Here is a 26,681-nt window from a genome sequence, read left to right as displayed (position 1 = left end):
CCGGCTTTCCCGTTCTGTGCTGCGCTCTCCCGCCAGTTATTTCAAATGAACAGCTGAGGTATCAGGTGATGCTGATCAGCTGTTCATTTGAAGTCGCCGCGGTGCCCTCAGAGGGTTCATGTGAGTTCATTCTTGACTGCATTGCATGAACTCACATGAACTTTCCCACGGCCGCACAGGTCAGCCACACCTCGCAGACCATCAGACCCGTCATGATTGGTGTGTGCGGGTGTCTGTTCGATGTCTGCGGGTGTGTGCGTGCAGGCAGACATAGGCCGATGTGACACTACTACTCCCATCGGCCTATGTCTGTCCCCCGTCCACTCATGCCAGCAGGATCAGCTTGATGGGAGCAGTAGTTCCCATCAGCTTGATCCTGCTATTTAAACTGCCCCATATGTTATTTTTGCCCCTATACACATGTTTTATTTTTTTAGGCCCCCATAATTTTTTTGGGTTTTTGGTCCCCAATAAATTTTAAATACATTTCATTGGTGGTGAGTGGTTACCTAAAATAAATTAGTTTATACATTACCTGTCCCCACCGATCGCCACCTAAAATAAAGTAAAAAATAAAAAACTACACCTATACTCACCTAGACACCTAATTCCCCAAAGCCATCGATCTTCTGTAATAAAATATAAAATAATGAACCACAACCTTATCCTTACCCCTCCATAGTAGTCCACGAGTGTCCCATGAAGATCTCCAGTTTAGAGCAGCCACATAGAATGTGACCGCTCTGAACCGCTGCCGCCGCTAGAAAAATGGGGCCGTAAAGCAGCCCCGTCATTTCATAAGCGGGTTCGCCGGTGTTCAGGCAGTGCTGCTCCGGTCAGCTCCTTTACGACCCTGCTGTACCGTGAGAAATTCCCAGGGTACAGCAGTGCCGTAAAGGAGGTCTCCGGAGCTGCGCTGGCTGAATGCACTCCGGTGACCTCAGTCAGTGGCTCCTGCTGCCGGGAGAGGATGTGTTCCCGGCAGTGTGAGCTTACAGCAGCCATACACAGCTGTCACCATCTCCAGATGTGACAGCTATGCATGGGAGATCAGCGCAGGAATGTGGACAGGTAACTATTTTTTTAAGTAAACTAAGAATTAAATAAAATGGTGTGTTTTATTTCAAATAAATTATTTTTTTCTGGGTGTAGTGTGTGTTTTTTCTTTTTAACACTTTGTAGGTTAGTAATGGGGGTGTCTCATAGACGCCCATCATTACTAACCTAGGCTTCATGGCAGCTGGCGCTGACATGAACCCCAAACCGATTACCCCCTGCCACCGCACCAGGGCAGCGTGGAAGAGCGAGGCTAAGTGCCAGAATTGGCTCATCCTATGGATGCGCCATTTCTGGGGCGGCTGACGGCTGGTGTTTCTAGCCTGGGAGGGGGCCAATATTCATGGCACCCTTCCTGGGATATTAATATCAGCCCCCAGCCGTCTGCCTAGCCTTTGCTAGCTATTAAAATAGGGGGGACCCCACGTCATTTTTTTGGGGGTTTCCAATTTTAATAGCTAGTAAAGGCTAGGTATTCAGCTGGGGACTGATATTAGTAGCCTGGGAAGCTCCGTGGGTATTACCCCCTTCCCAGGCTTCAAACATCTGCCCCAGCCATCTGCTTAACCTCCGCTAGAGACTAAAATTATGGGGGATCCCACGCCAATTTTTTTTTAAAGAAATCCTTTATTTTAACACTAAATGACACTTGAGGGGTTAATAAAGATGCAGTCCCTAAATTATTATTTATTTTTTAATTAATTTTTCCCAAAAATTTTGACGTGGGCTTTGCCATATTTTTGTATGCCAGCCTGGTACAGCATGCAGGAATGGGCTGCCCCCAACTCCCAGCTGCCTATTTGTACCTGGCTGGACACAACAATATAGGGAAGCCCTTTTGTTTTTACTATTTCATGAATTTCATGAAATAAGTTTAAAAAAAAAAAATACGTGGGGCTTCGCCATATTTTTGTGTCCAGTCAGGCACAACTAAGCAGCTGGGGGCTGGAATCCACAGCGCAGGGTGGCCCAAGCTTTGTGGGCCCCCCATGCTGCGAACTGCAGTCCGTTGCCAACCCAGAATATGTTGCGTTCATAGAAGCGCCATCTTCTGGCGCTGTATCAAGCTCATCCAGGGCCCTGGTGTGGTGGCTCACTGGATAATAAAGGGGTTAGGGCCAACTTTGTATTATCCGATGGCCCTAAGCCCGAAATTCATGGGGTCACGCCAATATTAGACATGACCGCCATGAATTTCTAGTAAAGTATTTAAATAAAACACAACACCAAGAATAAAGTCCTTTAATTAAAATAAACACACAATTCTTTATTGTTCTAAATTAAACTCTACTTACCGTCACGCCCATTCCAGCTGAAGCCAACGATCTCCTGCAATAAAAGTAAAATAATAAACCAACATCATCCTTACCTTTCCATGGTTCCCAGGACAGCTTCAGCTCTGCTACATTCACATGACAGGCTGGATGGCAGCAGAATGCTGCCATCCAGCCAGTCATCCTGCAGACACTGAAAAGCGCAGGCATGCTTGCGCTCCTCAGTGTCTGGCTGTTACGGCATCCCGATGAGCTGACAATGAACTCAGCTCACCTCATGCACGTCACTGACAGCGTGGGAGAATTCTCCTGCGCATGCGGTGAGCGTGAGAGACTCAGCTCATCTGGATGCCGTCACAGCCTGACACTGAGGAGCGCAAGCATGCCTGCGCTTCTCAGTGTCTGCGGGATGACAGGCTGGATGGCAGCTTTCTGCTGAGATCCAGCCTGTCATCTCGATGTAGCAGAGCTGGAGCTGTCCTGGGAACCATCGAAAGGTAAGGATGATGTTGCTTTATTATTTTTCTTTTATTGCAGGAGATCGTTGGCTTCAGCTGGAATGGGCGTGATGGTAAGTATTGTTTAATTTAGAACAATAAAGAATTGTGTCTTTATTTCAATTAAAGGACTTTATTCTGGGTGTTTGTGCTTTTTTTTAACTTTGACTACGGGGTTAGTAATGGGGGTGTCTTATAGATGCCTCTCCATTACTAACCTGGGCTTGATGTCAGCTGGCATTATAAGCTGACATCAACCCCAACCGTATTATTCCACTGCCACCACTACAGGGCAGTGGGAAGAGCGAGGTTAAGTGCCAGAATTTGCGCATCCTATGGATGCACCATTTCTGGGGCGGCTGACGGCTGGTGTTTCTAGCCTGGGAGGGGGCCAATATTCATGGCACCCTTCCTGGGCTATTAATATCAGACCCCAGCTGTCTGCCTAGCCTTTTCTAGCTATTAAAATAGGGGGGACCCCACGTCATTTTTTTGGGGGGGTCCCCCATTTTAATAGCTAGTAAAGGCTAGTTATTCAGCTGGCGGCTGATATTGGTAGCCTGGGAAGCTCCGTGGGTATTACCCTCTTCACAGGCTTCAAACATCTGCCCCAGCCATCTGCTTAACCTCCGCTAGAGACTAAAATTACGGGGAACCCCACGCCAATTTTTTTTTTAATAAATCCTTTATTTTAACACTAAATGACAAGTACAGTAACCAACACTGTCACTGTACTTATTATATATGTGACTGACATGTTTCTATGTATCTAATCTATGTGTAATGCTCTATTCTTTCTGTTCTAAATTGTCGGGTACCGGTGTATGCCGCTGCTTAATTGCCGGCTTTTCATGTTTCACTGTGAGAACTGTTCCAATCGATTTGGGCAAACACCTCCCCCAATACTTTCTACATTATTGTTAGTTGTTTTCCTTCATGTAGAATTAACCTACAAGGAAAGAAAGGGTTTATTTTCATTCCGATATTTGTGTCCCATTGACTTGCATTGGTTTCCGGTATCGGAATCGGCGATATCCGATACTTTTTGGGTATCAGCCCAATCCAATCCGATCCGATATTTCCTGATATCGGAAGGTATCGCTCAACACTAGTCATGAGTAGTATCAAGATCAAGAGCAACATCATATCCATGTGATCATCAAAAATATATATTTTTGCAGGTTTATGATTATGGGTTGCCAAACATATTTTCAATTAGAAGGCTGGAACTGGTAGACTAGAAATTAACAAGGAAAATACATCACATTATTCTGGTTCAGTTTTATATCCTAGAATAGGAGCATATAATTGACAATTAACGGGCCACATTAGCATAGTGCTCAAATATGGACATGGGTACAGTATACGGTTAAATTGTGATTGTTGAAAAATAAAATCAAAACATGCTTCATATGTTATAAAAATATATTATGCTAGCCTCCCCAAAGCTTCATAATACACATATCAACTGAACTTATAACTGAAATATGTGCTAGCATAGATTTTTCCAACGAAAGGTTATATGGGTTATTGTAGATTATTGAGCTTTTATTATTCAACCACCTTGGGAAAAGCAAAATGTTGAAACATTGTATCATATCCACATTACATCAACATACTGAATATTCCTTATTGGACAAAAAAAAAGACAATTTTAAAAATGTCTTCTGGCATCCTAGAATGTGATTGACAGCCTAGATCCCTAAATGTGCTGTGACATTACATACAGACATTAAGAACAGTAAGCAGATAACGTGTGCTATATTTTATGCTAGTATAATCCAAGTTACAAAAAGTTATAAATAAATGAATAGAAAAACAAAAATGTATATAAAAAAGGATGTGAAACGAAAATGTCTATGAATTCCCCACAACCCAGTAACAACGTTTGTATGTTGCTTGCTTTATACAGTATGTAAAGGTTGCTCATGGTACCTAGTGCGACAAAATCCCACCATTATTTAATCTGTCAGTTGAACATTCTCGCTATCACACTACATTGTGCTCTTGCATGTTATACACAAGCTTTTTGCTAGATTATTGTTTCTTTGTCTTCAAGCCAATAAATAATGTTTCACTTTTGTGCTGGGTTATTGAGCTTCTTCAGATGGAGAAAAAAAAGAGTCAGATTTATAATTCTGCTACTGTTTTCTTTTGATTTCCCTATAGGATTGAGTGTGGGAAACATGTTTTATGTCTTTTCTGATGATGGAATCACAATAATTCAACCACGAGAATGTGAGATCCGAAGACAGATCAAGCCCAGCGAGAGGATTCTTACAAGCTATGTATGTTTCAATTAACTTTAAAAAAAAAACTCATACAGAAGATTTGAGTTTGTATTCAATTTCATCGATATTCTAAAATGCCATGAACACAGAACAATACAAACAGTCAGTTATTAATAAGAACTGACTGATGACTTGACCTTAAAGACCCTTGTATTCTTCATGTTCTTTCCTTTATTATTTTCATGTAGGCATGAGAATTGAAGCTTAATAACATTCTTCAATATTCAATACAATATACAGATTATATAATTACCATCTACCATAGGTCCATCAGTGACCATTTATAAAGGGGATATCCGGGACTTTGAAAAAAAATGTGCCTAAGGCTATGTGCCCACGATGCGGAAATGCTCCGTTTTTTTCCTGAGCGTTTCTGCATCTCCCTGGCAGAAAAAAACGCATGCGGATTGTACATGCGGATTGTACATGTGGATTGTACATGCAGATTGTACAAGCGTTTTTCCTGCCAGGGACATGCGGATGTGAAGCGTTCTTCACTTGCATTTCCGCATGCGGGTTGTCAAGCGCTTTCCAAGCGATTTTAGCATCACTTGGAAAGTGCTTGTCAACTTGGTCACACTATATAAATCCATGCAAACAGCATGTATTTATATAGTGTGACCCGAGAGAATGTCAAAAAATAAAAAAATAAATATATACTAACCCTCTGATGGCCCCCGGTGTCCTACTTCCCTCCGTTCTCCCTTGCCGGCAGCGGTACACTGAAGGACCTGCCGATGTCAGTGTCGCGTGACCCGTCACATGACTATGACGTCAGCGCAGGTCCTTCAGTCCATCGCAAACTGCCGACATGCGAGGAGGAGCTCATCGGGGGCCGCCAGAATGTAAGTATATATTTATTTTTTATTTTATTCTTTTTTTTACAGTTTTCTATGGTACCCTGGTCCGAAGGAGAGTCTCCTCTCCTCTAGACCTGGGTACCATCCGCACATTAGAACGCATGGAATGCGCATCTACATATACAGTGATGCATAATCCATGCGATTTAATGCAAGTCAATGGCGGCGAAAACGCAGCACTTCCGCAAAATAATTGGTAATGCTGCGTTTTTTTCCGCAATGATAATCCGCAGCGGAAATTTCCGCAGCATGTGCACAGCACATGTGGATTATTATTGGGGAACATGGCAGACCTTCTACCAAGAGTTTTTTAAGCATTTCTGCAGCGTTTTTGCTGCTGCAGAAACGCTTAAAAAACGCATCTTGGGCACACAGCCTAAACGCTAACAGTCAGGTAGTTGCTACTTACCTGCCAGTTGTGCCTGGCCCCTTTTTTCTTCAGAACAGAGGAGTCACAGACAGCTCCTGCCAAAAATTCTGCTGCTTCTGCTGACGTCATGTTGACAGAGCGGCGGCTTCTTTTCCGCACTGCTCTGTTCATGGGGCGGGACTGCTTATGTCATTCTGATCAACAGCCAGGTCCCCGCTGCCTAACTGGTGGGGCCAGCTGTCAATCAGCATGATGACAGCAGTAACACCCAGTCGATAGAGCAGGGCAGAAAAGATGCCGTTGCTCTGTCGGTGTGACATCAGCAGAAGCCACTGAATCGCTGGCAGGACCGCCCTGTGTCGGTGAAGAACAGGGTCAGGCACAACAGGCAGGTAGGTAGCAACTACCTGCCTGTTAGTGATTAGGCACATTTTTTTTTACAAAGTCCCAGATATATCCCTTTAATAGTTATGTTGCTCTATGGACATCCCATTATGTAGTGTTTGTACTGCTAAAACATATACAGTTAAATAGATACGTATTGTCCAGATTTTTATCTATCATTGTTTAGAGAAGCTAAAGCTAAAAGTAATAGAAAAAACTGATACAGAACTGATACGGAAGAAGCAGCAGCTGTTTTTTTTTAAATACCAACATAGGAGTTGTGCCTGACAGATGAGCAATGCGGCATCACTACTGCTTAGTGTATCCATGTAATACCCATCCTTCGCTTTTGTCACCCTATAGCTGTTCTGAATCTGGCATTGCTTATTTTTTGTTGCTCCTTTTAATCCCTGAAATATGGCTCCCTCTTCCTTATGTATAAATGTATTTTTTTTTTGGCAACTGGGTGCACTCTTCAAGAATACTCTTATACAGAAGATTTGAGGACAACACCTAATGGCTACAAGGAACAGAGAGTCATATCTCATGAACAAAAAAGTACAGGAAAAAATAAAAACAATGCCAGATTTACAAGAACAGCAATATTTAAAAATATGTTAAATAAATTAAATTTATGGCAAGTGAATGACAGGCTCTTTCTAAAGCTATTATACACTGTATGCACAATTAGGTAAGTGAATATTTTGTCCCGATCATCATTTTTGTGCCGATTTTCCAACTCCAAGCTGTATATTGGATGAAGCAGATCAGGTGATGTGTATTTGTGTAATGAGGGAGGGTGAGGACTAAGATTATAAACTTTATCCAGAAGTGCTGAAATATTAGGCAGTTTGTTTTTCTCAGGTAAAATGGGCCACAAAAGAGATTTAACTGACAGCAAAAAGTCAAAAATTGTTACAAGTATTACAGAGCGATGCAACACTCTTGAAATTACTAAGACATTGGGGCTGTCAAAAGCATGTTGCAAATGATCAACAGGGTTGCAAAAAAAATGCGTTGAGAAAACAAAAATGTACATTAACTGCTAAAAAATTGAGTAGAATAAAACGTGAAGTGACCAGGAAACCTTTATCCTCCAGTGCTGCCATATTCCAGGACAGTAACCTACCTTGAGTGGACAGAAGTACAAGGTACTCAGTGCTCAAAGACATGGCCGAAGTAAGGAATGGTGAAACCCGACAACCACTGAAGTTAAAACATCAAGATTGGGCCAAGAAATATCTGAAGATAGATTTTTAAAAGGTTTTATGGACTGTTGAGATGAGATGAGTTTGAATCTTGATCAATCATGTGGATGAACCCATGGCTGGATCAATAATAGGCATAGAACTCCACTTTGACTCAGACACCAGCAAGGTGGAGGTGGGGTACTGCTATAGTCTGGTATTATTAAAGATGAGCTAATAGAATCTTTTGGGGTTGAATATGAACTCAAAATCAACTCCCAAACCTACTGGAAGTTTTTAGAAGACATTTCCTTCTAGCAGTGGTGCGGGAAGAAAGTCTGCATCATTAAAGAAAGCGATGATTTTTATACACGACGATGCTGCATCATATGCATCAAAGTCTCCAGTGCGTCAGTTGGTGAATAAAGGCCTTAAAATATGAAAGAATAATGACATAGCCCCTTCCACACCTGACCTAAACCCTATTAAGAGCTTGTGGACCTTTTTAAATGGTAGATTTATGGTTTAAAGAAATGATCGTCAACAGATTAAGAAACTGACAGACCCCATGGATGGAAGGCTTATGGCATTATTAAAAAGACGAGTTGTTTAGTTATTAACAGATGAAAATAAACAAATGAGCTGGGAAAATTTTCATTTTTAATTTAGTTGCATAATAATTCTGAACATTTATATTTGCCTAATAACTATGCACACACAGATATTTTCCTAAGAAAGAAAAAAACTAACTTTTACTTTTTTAAATATTCAGGTATATTAACCTTTTGGATTGACCAAGAGCACTGTAGCTGTTCAAAAGTCAAATTAATAATGAAAAATAGAAATTGTCTTATGATTGTACACAGTATGCATATTAGATTGCAGAAAAAGATGAGAAAGTTTGAATTCAAATGTCCAATATTTTTATTCCCAAGGAATATGAACAACTGCCTCATGAGACTGGCAGCAGCTTATGCTGCCTTCTCCATAGATGACACAAGAAGAGCATTCCTTTGGGGTAGTTGGCAGATATAGCTGAAAGATGAGATGAGAGAGGCCTGTAATTGACATCATAGGTAGACCTCAACTATGAGAGACAAAATGAGAAAACAAATCCTGAAAATCACTTTGTCTGATTTGGAAATCATTTTTTTTCAAAATTTTGGTAGAAAATAAGTATTTGGTCAATTATAAACAAGCAAGATTTCTGGCTCTCACAGACCAGTAACTTCTTCTTTAAGAGGCTGCTCTGTCCTCTACTCATTACCTGCTGTACTGGCACCTGTTTGAACTTGTTAGCAGTATAAAAGACACCTGTCTGCAACCTCAGTCACACTCCAAACTACACTATGGTGAAGACCAAAGAGCTGTTGAAGGACACCAGAAACAAAATTGTAGCCCTGCAGCAGGCTGGGAAGACTGAAACTGCAATAGGCAAGCAGCTTGGTGTCAAGAAATCAACTGTGGGAGCAATAATTAGAAAATGGAAGACATACAAGACCACTGATAATCTCCCTTGACCTGGGGCTCCACACAAGATCTCACCCCGTGGGGTCAAAATGATCTCAAGAACGGTGAGCAAATATCCCAGAATCATATGGGGGGACCTAGTGAATGACATGCAGAGAGCTGGGACCAACGTTACAGAGGCTACTGCAGCAGCCGTAAGAGCCTAGGGTACTCAGTAGCTGGGCCGGCAGTTTTCCTGGGCAGTCACGGTGGCAGTGGCCCTGCTCCGTAGCCCTGGCCGACCAGATGAAGGGAGTATTTCCTGGGGATTCATAGTCTTTATGTGACACCACCTGTGGTGCCTGGTCAGGGATGACCAGCGCTGCTTTGTGGACCCTGGGGGATAGATAGTATGGCAGCTGGGAAGGAACACTTCCCACAGGTGAAGCAGGCCCCCAGGAATTGAGAAAGCTTATATGAAGGATGGCAGAGGGGGGAAACAGAGTGCAGAGAGCCGGGCGGCAGCAGTTGTAGCACAGCAGCGGGGAGGCGCAAAAGAAGAAGACATACACGAGGAATGCAGTCTGGTTACCTTTACTGCACAGAAAGCTGTGGAGTTCGGGGCACTGGTCACGAGGTCCTGGAGGGTCCGGTCAGCTTGTAAGCAATCGGAGCCCACCCCGTCAGGTGGGTTTGGAGGCCTGACTGCTGCACTTCTCTGTCGTGGGCCCCGCTGCCTGTGAGCTATCATGCTGTCCCTTTTTTTCGCTCCTGCCCTAAGCTCCGTACTAGCAGGCGGTGAAAACCTATAATGGGTACTGCCGTCTTAGGTACAGCTCCGGGTTCTAGTTATGCCGCTGTGCTGCCAGGCCTCTGCTTGTGGCCAGAAAACTTGCAGTCTCCTGTCCCACAGATTTGGTTGCTGGGACGTGCAATCCCTGTACAACCCAGGACTCTGGCGTCCTCTACTCCGCTGCCTGGGTTGAGCTCTTCACTTGCTCTGCTCCCAGAACCTTCTTCTTCTCTCTCTGCTGCTTTCTCCCCCTCTCCCTTTCCTCTCACACTCACTGACTAACTCCTCCCCCCAGCCAGAAAGGCAGCTCGCAAAAATAGGGTGTAGAGCTCCCCCTTCAGTTCAGGGATCAGAACATGTGTGTGCATGTGGGATTTACCTGACGTGGGGAGCTCCTCCTGCTTCCAAGCATAATATCACCTCCGGTGAAGGAGGCAACACTACTGTGGCAACCGGCCCATGGGGCACCACACTACCATCAGTAACACACTACGCTGCCAGGGACTCAGTTCCTGCAGTGCCAGACGTGTCCCCCTGCTTAAGCCATTACATGTCCGGGCCCATCAGAAGTTTGCTAGAGAGCATTTGGATGATCTCGAAGAGTATTGGGAGAATGCCATATGGTCAGATAAAACCAAAGTAAAACTGTTTGGTAGAAACACAACTCGTCGTGTTTGGAGGAGAAAGAATGCTTAGTTGCATCCAAAGAGCCCCATACCTACTGTGAAGCATGGGGTTAGCAACGTCATGCTTAGGGGCTGTTTCTCTGCCAAGCGACCAGGACGACTGATCCGTGTACATGAAAGAATGAATTGTCTTTCCAAATCAGATAATGTGATTTTCAGGATTTGTTTTCTCATTTTGTCTCTGTAGTTGAGGTCTACCTATGATGTTAATTATAGACCTCTCTCATCTTTTTAAGTGGGAGAACTTGCACAATTGGTGGCTGACTAAATACTTTTTTTCCCCACTGTATATTATACAATTCCTTTTTATTAACAAGTCAACAACCAAAATGAGCCATAGTAAAGCTTTTTATAACCTGCTCTAATTTTCTTCTTAGGAAGAGATGTGTCAGAAAACTGAAGGAAACCTCGATCAATTGTGTTCATGGTCTTCAGCCATCAATGTGAGGGAGAAATACATATATGTCTCCCAGCCGGACCAGAACAGGATATTAATAATTGACATCCAGATGCAGAAGGTTAAACAGGTACTAGTTCATAAAATAACAAATATTCAAAGTTGTCGGTCAGGATCTGTGATTTCACCAGGCGGTTAGTTTCTAAGAGGCCAACTTTTAAGTGGTATCATCAATCAAACATAAGGTCTCATTCACCCAAACTGTCTAACCGAAGCTTGTCTTTATTAGCCATAGTAACAAATAACAGTGCAACTTTTAGTTTACTGTTAAACTAATATTTCTGTTGGATAGTTTTATTAACATGCATGTACTGTATTTCAAACTATCCATTAACAGAAATAATTGTAAAGAACATTGGTCCACATTTGGCAACAATGTAATAGGAGCAATGACACTTTTTTTTATAAAAGGCATACACCTCCTAATAAAATTTCCGAATTTAGAATTGTCTAACAGTTTGAATTTCATGTAATGAGCAATTTGCACCACTAACTGATTTTTAGTCTGCGGCATTTGTGTAATTTCTGCAGAGAACAGGAGTGTAATTCTCCTGTTGAGCCCCAGAATAGTGAAATAGAAGAGGGATGTGTCTGAGCTCATGAGATAGTCAAAATTTCTTTGTATATTTCTCAATTTTAATTATAATATGAGACTTAATAGGTTCAATAAAAGTCAGTAAATTACTGGATGAAGTGCAGGGATAATTGTTTAACTTTTTGTGCATTTCCCATGTTAAGTTTACCTGTGAAGAACACCATTTTTTTCACTATTTTTTTCCTTATAAGCCATACATTCTTGCACATAGTAGAGGGAATGTGCATAAAAACTTTTTATATTTTAATTTATCTCCACTCTATTTTGGTGATAGAGGGCACTGAAATTACTGGCACGTAATGTGCTAATTTTTTAATTTTTTTATTCAAATGGGCATTTCAGTCATTCAGCTCTGTGAGTTTGTATTTTGATCCTGCTATGACACTGTCCAGTCATAAAAAGGCAATGTCCATAGGTAGGAAAAAGTGGACATCCACAGTTCTAAACCAAATGAAACATCCATTGAGGCTTTAAACTGTGCTAACATGGTCATGTAAAACTTTTGGACAAGGCTGACGCCTTCCTTCCTAACAGGCCACGGTCCCAAAATCAGTATTTGGTCAATATTCGGTCAGTATTTTTTCTCAGGAGTGGAAGGCAAAACCAGGTGAGGAACAATCAGAGAAAAGGTATAATAGAAACAAGTCACCAATTCTGCATTTATCACCCACTCCTGGTTTTGTCTCCCACTCATGAGAAAAAATACTGACTGAATACTGACCAAATACTGATAGTGGGGTCGTGGCCTAATACTTACTCTCGGTCCTTGGCTAATGCCATGATGCTCCTAACTCTAATGTTAGGTTCACACGATTGATTGGTCTACTTCTGAGAAAAATGTTCTGATTTTTCAGATCAGACTTTGATCAGAGTGGCATCAGATTTTCTCTGATGTGGAGGTCAGGAACTGCACCTCAGAAGACCATGCTGACAATGCCTCTCTGTGTCTTCCACCCCAACAATAACAGCAGCATTAGGTCTCATGGACACTACTGATTTTCTTGTATAAATGCTATCTGTGATTTCCATGGATAGCACTTGCACCCATGATACTCTGTGGGGCTGTGCACATGTTCTATCTTTTCCTTGGACTGAGTGTTCAGCAGAAAAAATCAGATACATATTCAATTTTGATCCAAGTATCCGATCAAAATCGCCAATGCAAGTCTATAGGTTCGTGAAAAAAATTGGACCGCATTCGGATGCCATCTGATTTTCATAGAATGGAGAGGTGGAGAAACTTTTTTTTTCACTCCACGTCCAAGAAATATTGATGCTACTCTGATCAAACTCTCTGATCAAAATCAGATATGTATAATTGGACAGATTTTCTTGAATGTGGAGAAATCAGTCATGTGAATCTATCCTAAGAGTGAAGAGCATCATGGGATGGGCCAAGGACCGAGGGTAAGTATTACTGTTAGGGAGGCATTGTCAGTGCTTTCACAAAGTTTTACATGGCACAGTTCAAGACCTCAATGGGTGGTTCATTTAGATCAGAACTGTGAGCATCTACTTTTATTTACCTATGAACGTTGCCAGTTTATGACATAGCGGAATAAAAGTACATGACCACAAAGCTAAGCAAAATAAAATACATAGTTATTATTATTATTATTAGTTGAAAGAAAGTGCCTTGTATACCCACAGAGGAGTGAAAAAAATAAACTTTAAGTACATTCCTGCTACTAAGAGTAGGAATGAACAGCTTATAGAGCAAAATTGGTGAAAGGCCCTATTCCTCTTTAAACTTAGTAGACAAAAGTTGAAAATTTGGCACAATTTTAAATCCAATTATTTTATCTAGTGCCATTTCTGCCAAAATTAGTCATAAACTATATAATAAATGTGGGTCATTAAGTTCTTATTTTAGCATTATCATAGGGATTGTTCTTGTTACATTTATTATAACTATAATTACTTTTATTGCTCCTTTTGAAATCCTATTTATTTAGAGCAAGCTACATTTTTGTGAAAAGGTTGATGTTTAGTAGTCGCTAAGTATCTGGATGCCTTGTAATATTACTTTTTTCTGTTAACTTTTATGTATGTGATGTTGTTGGGTGTGTCCCAATTACACGTGAGAATATTCCTGTGTTAATACAATTAACCAGTCATGTAATTATGATTTTTGCCTTTTTTGAAGACAATACAAGTTGACCCATATCCGGCAAAATTACTTTATGACAAATCCCATGATCAAGTGTGGATTCTTAGCTGGGGAGATATAAATAAGTCACATCCATCATTACAGGTACGTAGATTTGAATGAACATAAAAAATAAATATTTCATCAGAATTATTTGCTGTAAATTTTTCCATATGTGGTTAACACATGACAAATGTTAAGTGAGAAGATCATCTATTTTCCAGAACTTATTTTAACTTGTTTTTAATGTTGATTTCAACTTATGGCTAAACCAAACCATAAAGAGCCATCAAAATATCAAGAAATTATAAAGAAACCTTATATTCACCTTACCACACACCTTTCTGGCCCCTCCACTCGTTATTTTACTTTCTGTTCCTTGTCTCATCTAACTGACCATTGTGAGGAGTGCTCAATTCTCGGATTTATTGAAAATAGGCCGGGACTTATGGCTCTGTTGAGGCCTGGGAATGTTCTGCACTTGCATGATGTTGCGACGCTCCGTGCGCTTGCGCAGAACTGTCCTGGGCATTATCAGAACTAGACGGAAGTCCTGGCCTAGTGTGAGAAGGCCCATGGATTCAGCTCACTTGGCAGTGATCAGAAGATGCAAGGAGGACTGAAAAGGTTATAGTGAGGAGTGGCGGGGGCCAGAAAAGTGAGCAGTAAGGTGGGTATAAGCATTTTTTTTTTTACATATTAAATACTCGAGGGTCTTGAGAGATCCCAGAGCATAATGAGGAACAGTAAGTTCACAGATAATAAAATTTTGCATAATCTACTCATCTCTATTTAGCTTTAGCACTGTTGCTTCGCAGCGCTAAGGTTCTGGATTGAACTTCCACCAAGGACATCTGCATGGAGTTTGAATGTACTCCCCATAATTGCATGTGTTTCTTTTGAGTACTTTGGTTTCTTCCCACTCTATAAAAACATACTAATAGGGAACTTAAGGAGCACTTACACTACATGATGCGCAGCATTAAAAGACCGCAATATGTCATTAAAAAGTCTGTTTACACAGACACATCAAGCTTCAGAAGAACATAGAATGATCTGTGATTGAATGTTCAGCAAGCATGGACTTCTATTATTCTCAGTAGCACATACTCTTTTAAGAAAGGATGATGCATTACCGAGAGTGGTAATTTTTAGCAAACCGAAAGATCATTTTACCCTACAATTGAGCACTTTTGGTTGTTCAACAACCAAAGCACAAGAAAGAAACCCCTTAAAAAATAACTTTTAATAGATAAATATAAAAGTACCAATATCAATATACACTGCTCAAAAAAATAAAGGGAACACTCAAATAACACATCCTAGATCTGAATGAATGAAATATTCTCATTGAGTACTTTGTTCTGTACAAAGTTGAATGTGCTGACAACAAAATCACACAAAAATCAAAAATGGAAATCAAATTTATTAACCAATTGAGGCCTGGATTTGGAGTCACCCCCAAAATTAAAGTGGAAAAACACTCTACAGGCTGATCCAACTTTGATGTATTTTCCTTAAAACAAGTCAAAATGAGGCTCAGTATTGTGTGTAGCCTCCATGTGCCTGTATGACCTCCCTACAATGCCTGGGCATGCTCCTGATGAGGATACGGATGGTCTCCTGTGGGATCTCCTCCTAGATCTGGACTAAAGCATCCGCCAACTCCTGGACAGTCTGTGGTGTGATGTGACATTGGTGGATGGAGCGAGACATGATGTCCCAGATGTGCTCAATCAGATTCACGTCTTGGGAATAGGCAGGCCAGTCCATAGCTTCAATGCCTTCATCTTGCAGGAACTGCTGACACACTCCAGCCACATGAGGTCTGGCATTGTCCTGCATTAGGAGGAACCCAGGGCCAACCGCACCAGCATATGGTCTCACAAGGGGTTTGAGGATCTCACTTCGGTACTTAAAGGCAGTCAGGCTACCTCTGGTGAGCACATGGAGGGCTGTGCGGCCCTCCAAAGAAATGGCACCCCACACCATTACTAACCCACTGCCAAACCGGTCATGCTGAAGGATGTTGCAGGTAGCAGATTGCTCTCCGCGGCGTCTACAGACTCTGTCACGTCTGTCACATGTGCTCAGTGTGAACCTTCTTTCATCTCTGAAGAGCACAGGGCGCCAGTGGCAACTTTGCGAATCCTGGTGTTCTGTGGCAAATGCCAAGCGTCCTGCACGGTGTTGGGCTGTGAGCACAACCCCCATCTGTGGAAATTGAGCCCTCATACCACCCTCATGGAGTGGGTTTCTAACCGTTTGTGCAGACACATGCACATCTGTGGCCTGCTGGAGGTCATTTTGCAATGCTCTGGCAGTGCTCCTCCTGTTCCTCCTTGCACAAAGGTGGAGGTAGCGGTCCTGCTGCTGGGTTGTTGCCCTCCTACGGCCCCCTCCACGTCTCCTGGTGTACTGGCCTGTCTCCTGGTAGCACCTCCAGCCTCTGGACACTTCGCTGACAGACACAGCAAACCTTCTTGCCACAGCTTGCATTGATGTGCCATTCTATATGAGCTGCACTACCTGAGCAACTTCTGTGAGTTGTAGAGTCCGTCTCATGCTACCACGAGTGTGAAAGCACAACCAACATTCAAAGGTGACCAAAACATTAGTCAGAAAGCATTGGTACAGAGATGTGGTCTCTGGTCCCCACCTGCTGAAACACTCCTTTATTGAGTGTGTCTTGATAATTGCCATTAATTTCCATCTATTGTCTATTCCATTTGCACAACAAGATGTGAAATTGATTGTCAATCAGTGTTGCTTCCTAAGTGGACAGTTTGATTTCACAGAAGTTTGATTAACTTGGAGTTATATTCTGTTGTTTAAGTGTTCCCTTTATTTTTCTGAGCAGTGTATATAAAGACGCAACCAATTAAAAATCTATGCAGGTATAAAGGGTAAGGAAAATGGGCTATGTATAGAGCAATCAGCAAGGAGGCTGGCCCTAAAATTCCCTGATTGACTAATATCCTGCCTGTCAGCGGAGGTTGACATCTTAGCGTATCGGTTGGGCGCCCCCACTCCATATCGTCTGTCCCTCGGTGACCCTTCTTACCCTTCTGATTTTGTATACCATCTATTTGTGGGCTGTTACTTGGTGTAAAAAAAATCTGAATACCAAAGCCGTTCTGGGTGGTCTGTAATCGTATAATCTTAAGTATGCACTCATTAAATGCAATACTCCAAAGCATTAACCAGTACTCTAATTTCAAGAGTGTTCAAAGCGTTTTAGTCAGCAATAAACAGTAGACTTATCTGTAAGTTGAAACAGAATGATTCCATTCATCCCAACACGTTTCCCCCCCTCCTAATTTGGGGTTCATCACGGGTCCATGTTAGGAGACAGTCACAATAATAATAGTAATAATAATAATAATAATTTTTATTTACAGTATATAGCGCCAACATATTCCGCAGCACTTTACAATTAAGCGAGGACATGTACAGACAATAAATTCAATACAAGGTAAGACAGTTTAAACAGTTACATAAGGAGTGAGGTCCCTGCCCGCAAGCTTACAATCTACAAGGAAACGGGGGGACACAATAGGTGAAATTGCTTGTTATTTCAGGTCTGGCAATTATAATAAATAGGGATTTTCATATAAAGCTGCATGATCCGATCATCAGCCTGTATGTTTAAGTGCAATAATCAAATATCGAGCGCAGTTATCGTGTGCATGGAGGGTATGGAGACAGATGAATAGTAAGGAGCAGATTCTGAATAATATTTAGAGGGAGAGAGCAGGGGAAAGTTAGTTCACTGAGTAGTTGAGGTGGTAGGCTTGTTTAAAGAGATGGGTTTTTAAAGCGTACTTGAAGACGTGGGGGCTAGGCATCAGTCGGATCATCTGGGGTACTGCAATCTAGAGAACTGGTACAGCAAGAGAGAAGTTTTGGAGACGGAGGTGCGATGTTCGGATTATGGGGGATGTTAGTCTTAGGCCATTTGTAGAACGGAGGGCACATGTAGGGCGATAGACAGGGATGAGAGAGGAGATATAAGGCAGTGCAGAACTGTGGAGAGCTTTGTGGGTGAGAGCGATAAGTTTATATTGGACCCTGTAGCGAATGGGTAACAAGTATACTGACTGGCACAATATGGAGGCATCGGTGAAGCGGCTGGACATAAATATGACCCTGGCTGCCGCATTCAGGACGGATTGGAGAGGAGAAAGTTTGGTAAGAGGGAGACCGATCAGAAGAGATTTGCAGTAGTCCAGATGAGAGTGAATAAGAAAGACAGTAAGAGTTTAAGCAGTTTCAAAGGTGAGAAAAGGTCGGATTCTGGATATGTTTTTAAGATGCAGGTGACAAGAGCGAGTGAGTGATCGGATATAGGGAATAAAGGAAAGTTTAGTCTCGAATATGACCCCAAGGCAGCAAGCATGCTGCTTGGGAGTTATGGTTGAACCCTGCAAGGTAATTTTGATGTTAGGTAGAGTTAGGTTAGTAGAGGGGAGAAACACAAGCAGTTCAGTTTTGGAGAGATTAAGTTTAAGATAGAGGGAGGACATGATGTTAGAGACAGCAGACAAACAATCCTTAGTATTTTGTATTAGGGTAGGGGTGATGTCAGGGGAAGAAGTGTATAATTGGGTGTCGTCAGCATAGAGATGATACTGGAACCCAAATCTGCTGATTGTTTGTCCAATAGGGGCAGTGTATAGAGAGAAGAGGAGGGGGCCTAGGACTGAGCCCTGCAGAACCCTGATAGTAAGAGGACAAAGTGAGAAAAAGGAGCTGGCAAGAGATACAGTGAAGGAGCATTCAGAGAGGTAGGAGGAGAACCAGGAGAGAACAGTTTCCTTGATGCCTATAGAGTGGAGCATAGTGAGTAGGAGCTGGTGATCCACAGTGTCAAACGTGGTAGAGAGATCCAGGAGAATCAGTAGGGAGCAGTAACCTTTGGATTTAGCTGTTAGTAGATCATTAGAGACTTTAGTGAGGGCAGTTTCAGTGGAGTGTAAAGAGCGGAAACCAGATTGTAGAAGGTCAAGAAGAGAGTTATCTAAGAGATAGCGTATTAGACGGGAGTGGACCAAGTGTTTCAGGAGTTTAGAAATGAAAGGAAGATTAGAGACAGGTCTGTATTTAGCAGTGCAGTTCTGGTCCAGAGATTACTTTTTAAGTAAAGGGTGTAACACACCTGGCGGCGCCCTTGCTTGGTGGTCCATCTCCCACTGTGCAAGAGCGCGCACTTGATCTCCAGTCCAGAATGTCTCTCTGGCTTCCCTCCATGCTGTCTGTTTGTGTCTGTTTCTGCTGCTTAAGGGCGGCGCCCGATCACTTCCTGCTTTTTGTACCTGCTGTGGGTCACACCCCTTGTGCGTCCTCAGCCTATTGCTGTCTGTCACCTGGTATATGACCCAGCTGCTCCAATCAATCCCTGCCTGAGCATTGTGTTTCATTCAGTGTGTGCTTGCACTCTGAAGGTGCCAGGTCCCGTTCTGTGTTCTCTTGTCTGCCTATCCTGGAGGCTGTATTTCCAGTCCTGTCTGAACACGCTCCTAGCCTGTTCCTCCCGCCTTCTAGGGGCCGATTACCTAGACCCGCTCCTGTATCTTGTCTGTCCTGTCTGAACTCGCTCCTAGCCTGTTCCTCCCGCCATCTAAGGGCCGATTACCTAGACCCGCTCCTGTATCTTGTCTGTCCTGTCTGAACTCGCTCCTAGCCTGTTCCTCCCGCCTTCTAGGGGCCGATTACCTAGACCCGCTCCTGTATCTTGTCTGTCCTGTCTGAACATGCTCCTTGCCTGTTCGTCCCGCTTCTCTGGGGGCCGTATTCCCAGACCCGCTCCTGTATCCCGCTGCAGTGTCGGTTTCTTCCGTACACTCAGTTCCAGTCTGAACTCTCTCCTATCCTTTACCTGTTTTGCCTCTATGTCCGTTCCTTTCCTTTTTCTGCAGAGTCTGAACTCGTACCTAACTCCTGCTTGTTGTCTCTGTACTCCCGTTTGTGTGTTTGTGGTCCACTCGCTACTTCACTGCAAGTACCTTGTGGGTATCTGGCTCTGCCTTTCCCTTCCTGTCTGTTCCGTGTGAACAGAGCCCTGTTCCCCCTGCTAAGTCTCGCTCCGCTCTGACTTCTTTGCTCACTGCTCCGGCAGTCTCGCTCCGCTCTGACTCCTTTGCTCACTGCTCCGGCAGTCTCGCTCCGCTCTGACTCCTTTGCTCACTGCTCCGGCAGTCTCGCTCTGCTCTGACTCCTTTGCTCACTGCTCCGGCAGTCTCGCTCCGCTCTGCTCTTGCTCACCGCTCCTGGCGGTCTCGTCCTGCTCTGCTCTTGCTCACCGCTCCAGGCGGTCTCGTCCTGCTCTGCTCTTGCTCACCGCTCCAGGCGGTCTCGTCCTGCTCTGCTCTTGCTCACCGCTCCAATCGGTCTCGTCCTGCTCTGCTCTTGCTCACCGCTCCTGGCGGTCTCATCCTGCTCTGCTCTTGCTCACCGCTCCTGGCGGTCTCGTCCTGCTCTGCTCTTGCTCACCGCTCCAGGCGGTCTTGTCCTGCTCTGCTCTTGCTCACCGCTCCAGGCGGTCTCGTCCTGCTCTGCTCTTGCTCACCGCTCCCGGTGGTCTCGTCCTGCTCTGCTCTTGCTCACCGCTCCCGGCGGTCTCGTCCTGCTCTGCTCTTGCTCACCACTCCAGGCGGTCTCGTCCTGCTCTGCTCTTACTCACCGCTCCAGGCTGTCTTGTCCTGCCCTGCTCTCGCTCACCTCTCTGGGCGGCCTCACTCTGCTGTGTTTGTCTGCCACATCTGTGGTTCTGTTCCAGAGTCCCAGTGTGTACTGGGTCCTATCCCGCCTGTGTTCCTGTCTGCACTCTAGCCGTGCTTGCCTGTACCCGCTTGCCCGCATACCAGTCGTGCCTGCCTATTCCCACCAGTCTGTGTGCCAGCCTAACCAGTCTGTTCCTGTATTCCCCTGTGTGGGTCAACAGCCGTGTCCGGGGTCTGTCCTGGAGTAGCACCTGGTCCCTCTGCTCGGTTCCTCCTGGGTGCACTGGCGTCGTATGCCGTCGTGCGACCCTGGTCGGATCGGGTGAATACCTAGTTACGCCCCTCCAGGCATTCACTCTCCGGCACGGTCCAGTGGAATCACACGCACACGCCGCTCAGCCCGGGCGTGTGCATTGCAGCATGCTCTGGCCATGGTTCCCGTTGAGCCCCACGGCCTTCGCTCTCTGAGACGTTTTCCAGCGAATACATGCATTAAAAAAAAAATAAATACAATTTTTTTTTCTCTAGCTGAGTTCCTGGCTATTTACGCACCCGTCCAGATGGATCTATCTGCTCTCGTTCCTGCGGATCCGCCACGTTACTATGGGGATCCAAGACAAAGTCGTGCATTTGTGGAGCAATGCATGCTACACTTCAAGTTCTACCCTCTATGTTTTCCCACCGATCGGGTTAAGGTGGCATTCATTATGTCTAACCTAGCGGGTGATGCCTTGGAATGGATCAACCCCCTATGGGAAACACAGGATCCTATCGTCCTGGACATAATGGCCTTCCTGGTGGCCTTTCTAATGGTCTTCGATGATCCTAACCCGGAGGCTCCTGCTGAAGCTTCACTTCCCAATATCCTGGAGCAGCCCCGATGGGTAATGTGTGTGGGTAGCGCAATAGTCCTCCAGCCCAATGAGACTACTGCCCACCCAGAATCCTCACAGGGTGACTACGCTCTCCGGAATACTTCTCCCAACCTCAAGAGGCAGTCCAGATGTGCTAGACGTAGAGGCAAGCCGTCACGCCAGGGTCTGTCCTCCCTGAGACCTCCTGACCCCAACCTTGAAGTCCCTACTGAAGCTTCATCTCCCTGTATCCCGGAGAAGCCCCAACGGGTAATGTGCGTGGGTAGTGCACCAGTTCTCCTGCCCGAAGAGACTACTGCCCATCCAGACTCCACACAGGAGAACTTCCTGCACCCGGCATCAGATGCTTCACCCACTTTAACCGGTGTGCATGTCCAAGGATGCTCCAAAGCTGTGATTACCTCAGAGTCTGTGCACCTCTACTACCTGACGGAGGACCCCCAGTTGCCTCCTGAATCCTCAGGGATACCACTCGATGACAAGTGGAGAGAGACTTCTCTACACCTGGTACTCGATACTTTGTCCGCTCCGTCCTGTGAGCCTGACAATGGGTACCCCAAAGTGGTAGTTACCCCCGAGTCTCTACACCCCTCCGACCAGGTGGAGGACCTCCAGTTGTCTCCAGAACCCTTCGGGGTGCTACCTGGTAGCGAAAGGACATAGACTCTCCTATACTCTGTACCTGATACCTCGCTCTCTTCGTCCAGTGAGTCCAACCTAGTGTACTCTGAAGCAGAGGTTACCCATGAGTCTCTACACCCCTCTGACCAGGCGGAGGACCTCCAGTTGTCTCCAGAACCCTTCGGGGTGCTACCTGGTAGCGAAAGGACAGAGACTCTCCTATACTCTGTACCTGATACCTCGCTCGCTTCATCCAGTAAGTCCAACCTAGTGTACTCCGAAGCAGAGGTTACTCCCGAGTCTCTACACCCCTCCGACCGGGCGGAGGACCTCCAGTTGTCTCCAGAACCCTTCGGGGTGCCACCTGGTGGTGAATGGACAGAGACTCTCCTATACTCGGTACCCGATACCTCGCCTGCTTCGTCCAGTGAGTCCGACCTAGTGTACTCTGAAGCAGATGTTTTCTCCAAGCCTCTGCACTCTTCTGACCCGGCGGAGTACCTCCAGTTGTTTCCTGAATCCTCCGGGGTACCAACAGATAACAAAGAGACAGTGACTTTTCCTCATCCTGTACGTGATAACCCGTCTATTTCTTCCTGTGAGCTTGACAAGATGTACCTCGAAGCAGAGTTTACCCCCAAGTCTCTGCTCCCCTCCAACCCGGTGGAGGACTTCCAGTTGTCTCCTGTACCCTCTGGGGTGCCACCTGAAAATATGTGGAGAGAGACTTCCTTGTGTGCTGTTCCTGGTACTCCACCCGTTTCGTCTGTTGCTGAGGATGGCTGGATAGGAGGTAGCATCCTAGCTAACCAGATGAGACCAGTTTTTCCTGTGGACAGTGGGAGTGATCTCCTTGAAGTGAAGGATTGGCCCTCGAATTCCCTGCGGAAGATTCTGGCAGGCCTGAAGAAGAGGGGGCGTAAGGGGGGGGTACTGTAACATAACTGGCGGCGCCCTTGCATGGTGGTCCATCTCCCACTGTGCAAGAGCGCGCACTTGATCTCCAGTCCAGAATGTCTCTCTGGCTTCCCTCCATGCTGTCTGTTTGTGTCTGTTTCTGCTGCTTAAGGGCGGCGCCCGATCACTTCCTGCTTTTTGTACCTGCTGTGGGTCACACCCCTTGTGCGTCCTCAGCCTATTGCTGTCTGTCACCTGGTATATAACCCAGCTGCTCCAATTAATCCCTGCCTGAGCATTGTGTTTCATTCAGTGTGTGCTTGCACTCTGAAGGTGCCAGGTCCCGTTCTGTGTTCTCTTGTCTGCCTATCCTGGAGGCTGTATTTCCAGGCCTGTCTGAACACGCTCCTAGCCTGTTCCTCCCGCCTTCTAGGGGCCGATTACCTAGACCCGCTCCTGTATCTTGTCTGTCCTGTCTGATCTCGCTCCTAGCCTGTTCCTCCCGCCATCTAGGGGCCGATTACCTAGACCCGCTCCTGTATCTTGTCTGTCCTGTCTGAACTCGCTCCTAGCCTGTTCCTCCCGCCTTCTAGGGGCCGATTACCTAGACCCGCTCCTGTATCTTGTCTGTCCTCTCTGAACACGCTCCTTGCCTGTTCGTCCCGCTTCTCTGGGGGCCGTATTCCCAGACCCGCTCCTGTATCCCGCTGCAGTGTCGGTCTCTTCCGTACACTCAGTTCCAGTCTGAACTCTCTCCTATCCTTTACCTGTTTTGCCTCTATGTCCGTTCCTTTCCTTTTTCTGCAGACTCTGAACTCGTACCTAACTCCTGCTTGTTGTCTCTGTACTCCCGTTTGTGTGTTTGTGGTCCACTCGCTACTTCACTGCAAGTACCTTGTGGGTATCTGGCTCTGCCTTTCCCTTCCTGTCTGTTCCATGTGAACAGAGCCCTGTTCCCCCTGCTCAGTCTCGCTCCGCTCTGACTCCTTTGCTCACTGCTCCGGCAGTCTCGCTCCGCTCTGACTCCTTTGCTCACTGCTCCGGCAGTCTCGCTCCGCTCTGACTCCTTTGCTCACTGCTCCGGCAGTCTCGCTCTGCTCTGACTCCTTTGCTCACTGCTCCGGCAGTCTCGCTCCGCTCTGCTCTTGCTCACCGCTCCTGGCGGTCTCGTCCTGCTCTGCTCTTGCTCACCGCTCCTGGCGGTCTCGTCCTGCTCTGCTCTTGCTCACCGCTCCAGGCGGTCTCGTCCTGCTCTGCTCTTGCTCACCGCTCCAGGCGGTCTCGTCCTGCTCTGCTCTTGCTCACCGCTCCAGGCGGTCTCGTCCTGCTCTGCTCTTGCTCACCGCTCCAGGCGGTCTCGTCCTGCTCTGCTCTTGCTCACCGCTCCAGGCGGTCTCGTCCTGCTCTGCTCTTGCTCACCGCTCCTGGCGGTCTCGTCCTGCTCTGCTCTTGCTCACCGCTCCAGGCGGTCTCGTCCTGCTCTGCTCTTGCTCACCGCTCCAGGCAGTCTCGTCATGCTCTGCTCTTGCTCACCGCTCCAGGCGGTCTCGTCCTGCTCTGCTCTTGCTCACCGCTCCTGGCGGTCTCGTCCTGCTCTGCTCTTGCTCACCGCTCCTGGCGGTCTCGTCCTGCTCTGCTCTTGCTCACCGCTCCTGGCGGTCTCGTCCTGCTCTGCTCTTGCTCACCGCTCCAGGCGGTCTCGTCCTGCTCTGCTCTTGCTCACCGCTCCAGGCGGTCTCGTCCTGCTCTGCTCTTGCTCACCGCTCCAGGCGGTCTCGTCCTGCTCTGCTCTTGCTCACCGCTCCCGGCGGTCTCGTCCTTCTCTGCTCTTGCTCACCGCTCCCGGCGGTCTCGTCCTGCTCTGCTCTTGCTCACTGCTCCAGGCGGTGTCATCCTGCTCTGCTCTTGCTCACCGCTCCAGGCGGTCTCGTCCTGCTCTGCTCTTACTCACCGCTCCAGGCGGTCTTGTCCTGCCCTGCTTTCGCTCACCTCTCTGGGCGGCCTCTCTCTGCTGTGTTTGTCTGCCACATCTGTGGTTCTGTTCCAGAGTCCCAGTGTGTACTGGGTCCTATCCCGCCTGTGTTCCTGTCTGCACTCTAGCCGTGCTTGCCTGAACCCGCCTGCCCGCATACCAGTCGTGCCTGCCTATTCCCACCAGTCTGTGTGCCAGCCTAACCAGTCTGTTCCTGTATTCCCCTGTGTGGGTCAACAGCCGTGTCCGGGGTCTGTCCTGGAGTAGCACCTGGTACCTCTGCTCGGTTGCTCCTGGGTGCACTGGCGTCGTATGCCGTCGTGCGACCCTGGTCGGATCGGGTGAATACCTAGTTACGCCCTTCCAGGCATTCACTCTCCGTCACGGTCCAGTGGAATCACACGCACACGCCGCTCAGCCCGGGCGTGTGCATTACAGCAGGCTTATGATGGCATGTTTAAATGAGGAGGGAAAGATAACTGAAGAAAGATAGAGGTTAAATATTTTAGTCAGGTGAGTGGTGACCACCGGTGAGAGAGACTACAGGAGATGTAAAGGAATGGGGTCACTGTTACAGGTTGTAGGCCGAGAAGAAGTGAGGAGCTGGGTAACTACAAGTGTTGAGCCACCCCCGTAGTGTTCGAGTTCGGTTCGTCGAACACCCGTATGTTCGCCGAACTGTTCGTCGAACTGTTCGTAGAACACCGTTAAAACCAATGGCAGGCAAATAAAAACACATAGAAACACATAGAAAACACATAGGAAACACTTTAAAGGAGTCCAAACGCTGACAAACTGTTCTGAAGACACAACTAACACATGGAAAAGTGACAAGTACATATAGTCATGCGAAAAGAAAAGAGGTGGAGGAGTAAAAGGAGGGGGAGACACAGATATAGGTATGTCATGCCCTTCTAAAATCAAGAAAGGCTGGAGTAAAAATCTAAAATCAACCTACCAACACCCAGACGTCGTGACAAGAAAAGTAAAAATAGAAATATCTTTAGGTAGAATGGCGGTTCCATTCAGAACACTTTCCTTACAAGACGTAGTGGTATCCCCGTTGTGAGTTGTGCCAAAAACGGAACCCGAACCCAATACATTCGGACTAATCCACCATTTGTCATATCCAAGGGGTAGGTCAGTAAACGACAACATTGACGCGGAACCAAGTACAGTAGTATATACTGTACATCCTTTGACAAGGCAATCAGGTGGATCAAGAAGTTGGGAAGGGTCACCCTAATGGTCAAAACAGACATTGATGCGGCGTTCCGGTTACTTACTACCTGTGCCTCCAAATAGTGTCCACCTATTGGGCTGCTTCTGGGAAGGAGCATACTATATAGATCGCTGTTTGCCCATGGGGTGGTCCAGATCCTGCTCACTATTTGAGGCGTTTAGTTGCTTCCTCGAATGAGATGTAATGGACTTTTCTAAGGGGGCACATATTATCCATTACCTTGACAACTTCTTATGCCTGGGCCCAAAAGATTTGCCACAGTGTGAATACACGCGGTAGTCCACCTGTGAGAAGGAGAGAGCT

The 26,681-nt window shown here is 45.8% G+C and overlaps 1 protein-coding gene across 3 annotated transcripts in view; it reads left to right on the top strand.

Moving 5' to 3' along the window:
• Positions 1-26,681, top strand: part of FSTL4 (follistatin like 4) — a 1,654,952-nt gene that overhangs the window by 1,557,241 nt on the left and 71,030 nt on the right. For all 3 annotated transcript variants that reach the window (XM_073649560.1, XM_073649559.1, XM_073649558.1), the window contains exons 12-14: positions 4,997-5,115; positions 11,225-11,374; positions 14,046-14,153. In XM_073649560.1, the coding sequence (XP_073505661.1) occupies positions 4,997-5,115; positions 11,225-11,374; positions 14,046-14,153 (377 nt within the window). The remainder of the gene's footprint in view (positions 1-4,996; positions 5,116-11,224; positions 11,375-14,045; positions 14,154-26,681) is intronic.

This window comes from Phyllobates terribilis, unplaced genomic scaffold (assembly GCF_046119375.1).
Source record: "Phyllobates terribilis strain yellow unplaced genomic scaffold, ASM4611937v1 Scaffold_10__3_contigs__length_209671492, whole genome shotgun sequence".
Taxonomy (NCBI): domain Eukaryota; kingdom Metazoa; phylum Chordata; class Amphibia; order Anura; family Dendrobatidae; genus Phyllobates; species Phyllobates terribilis.
This window is presented reverse-complemented; position numbering and strand designations above follow the sequence as displayed.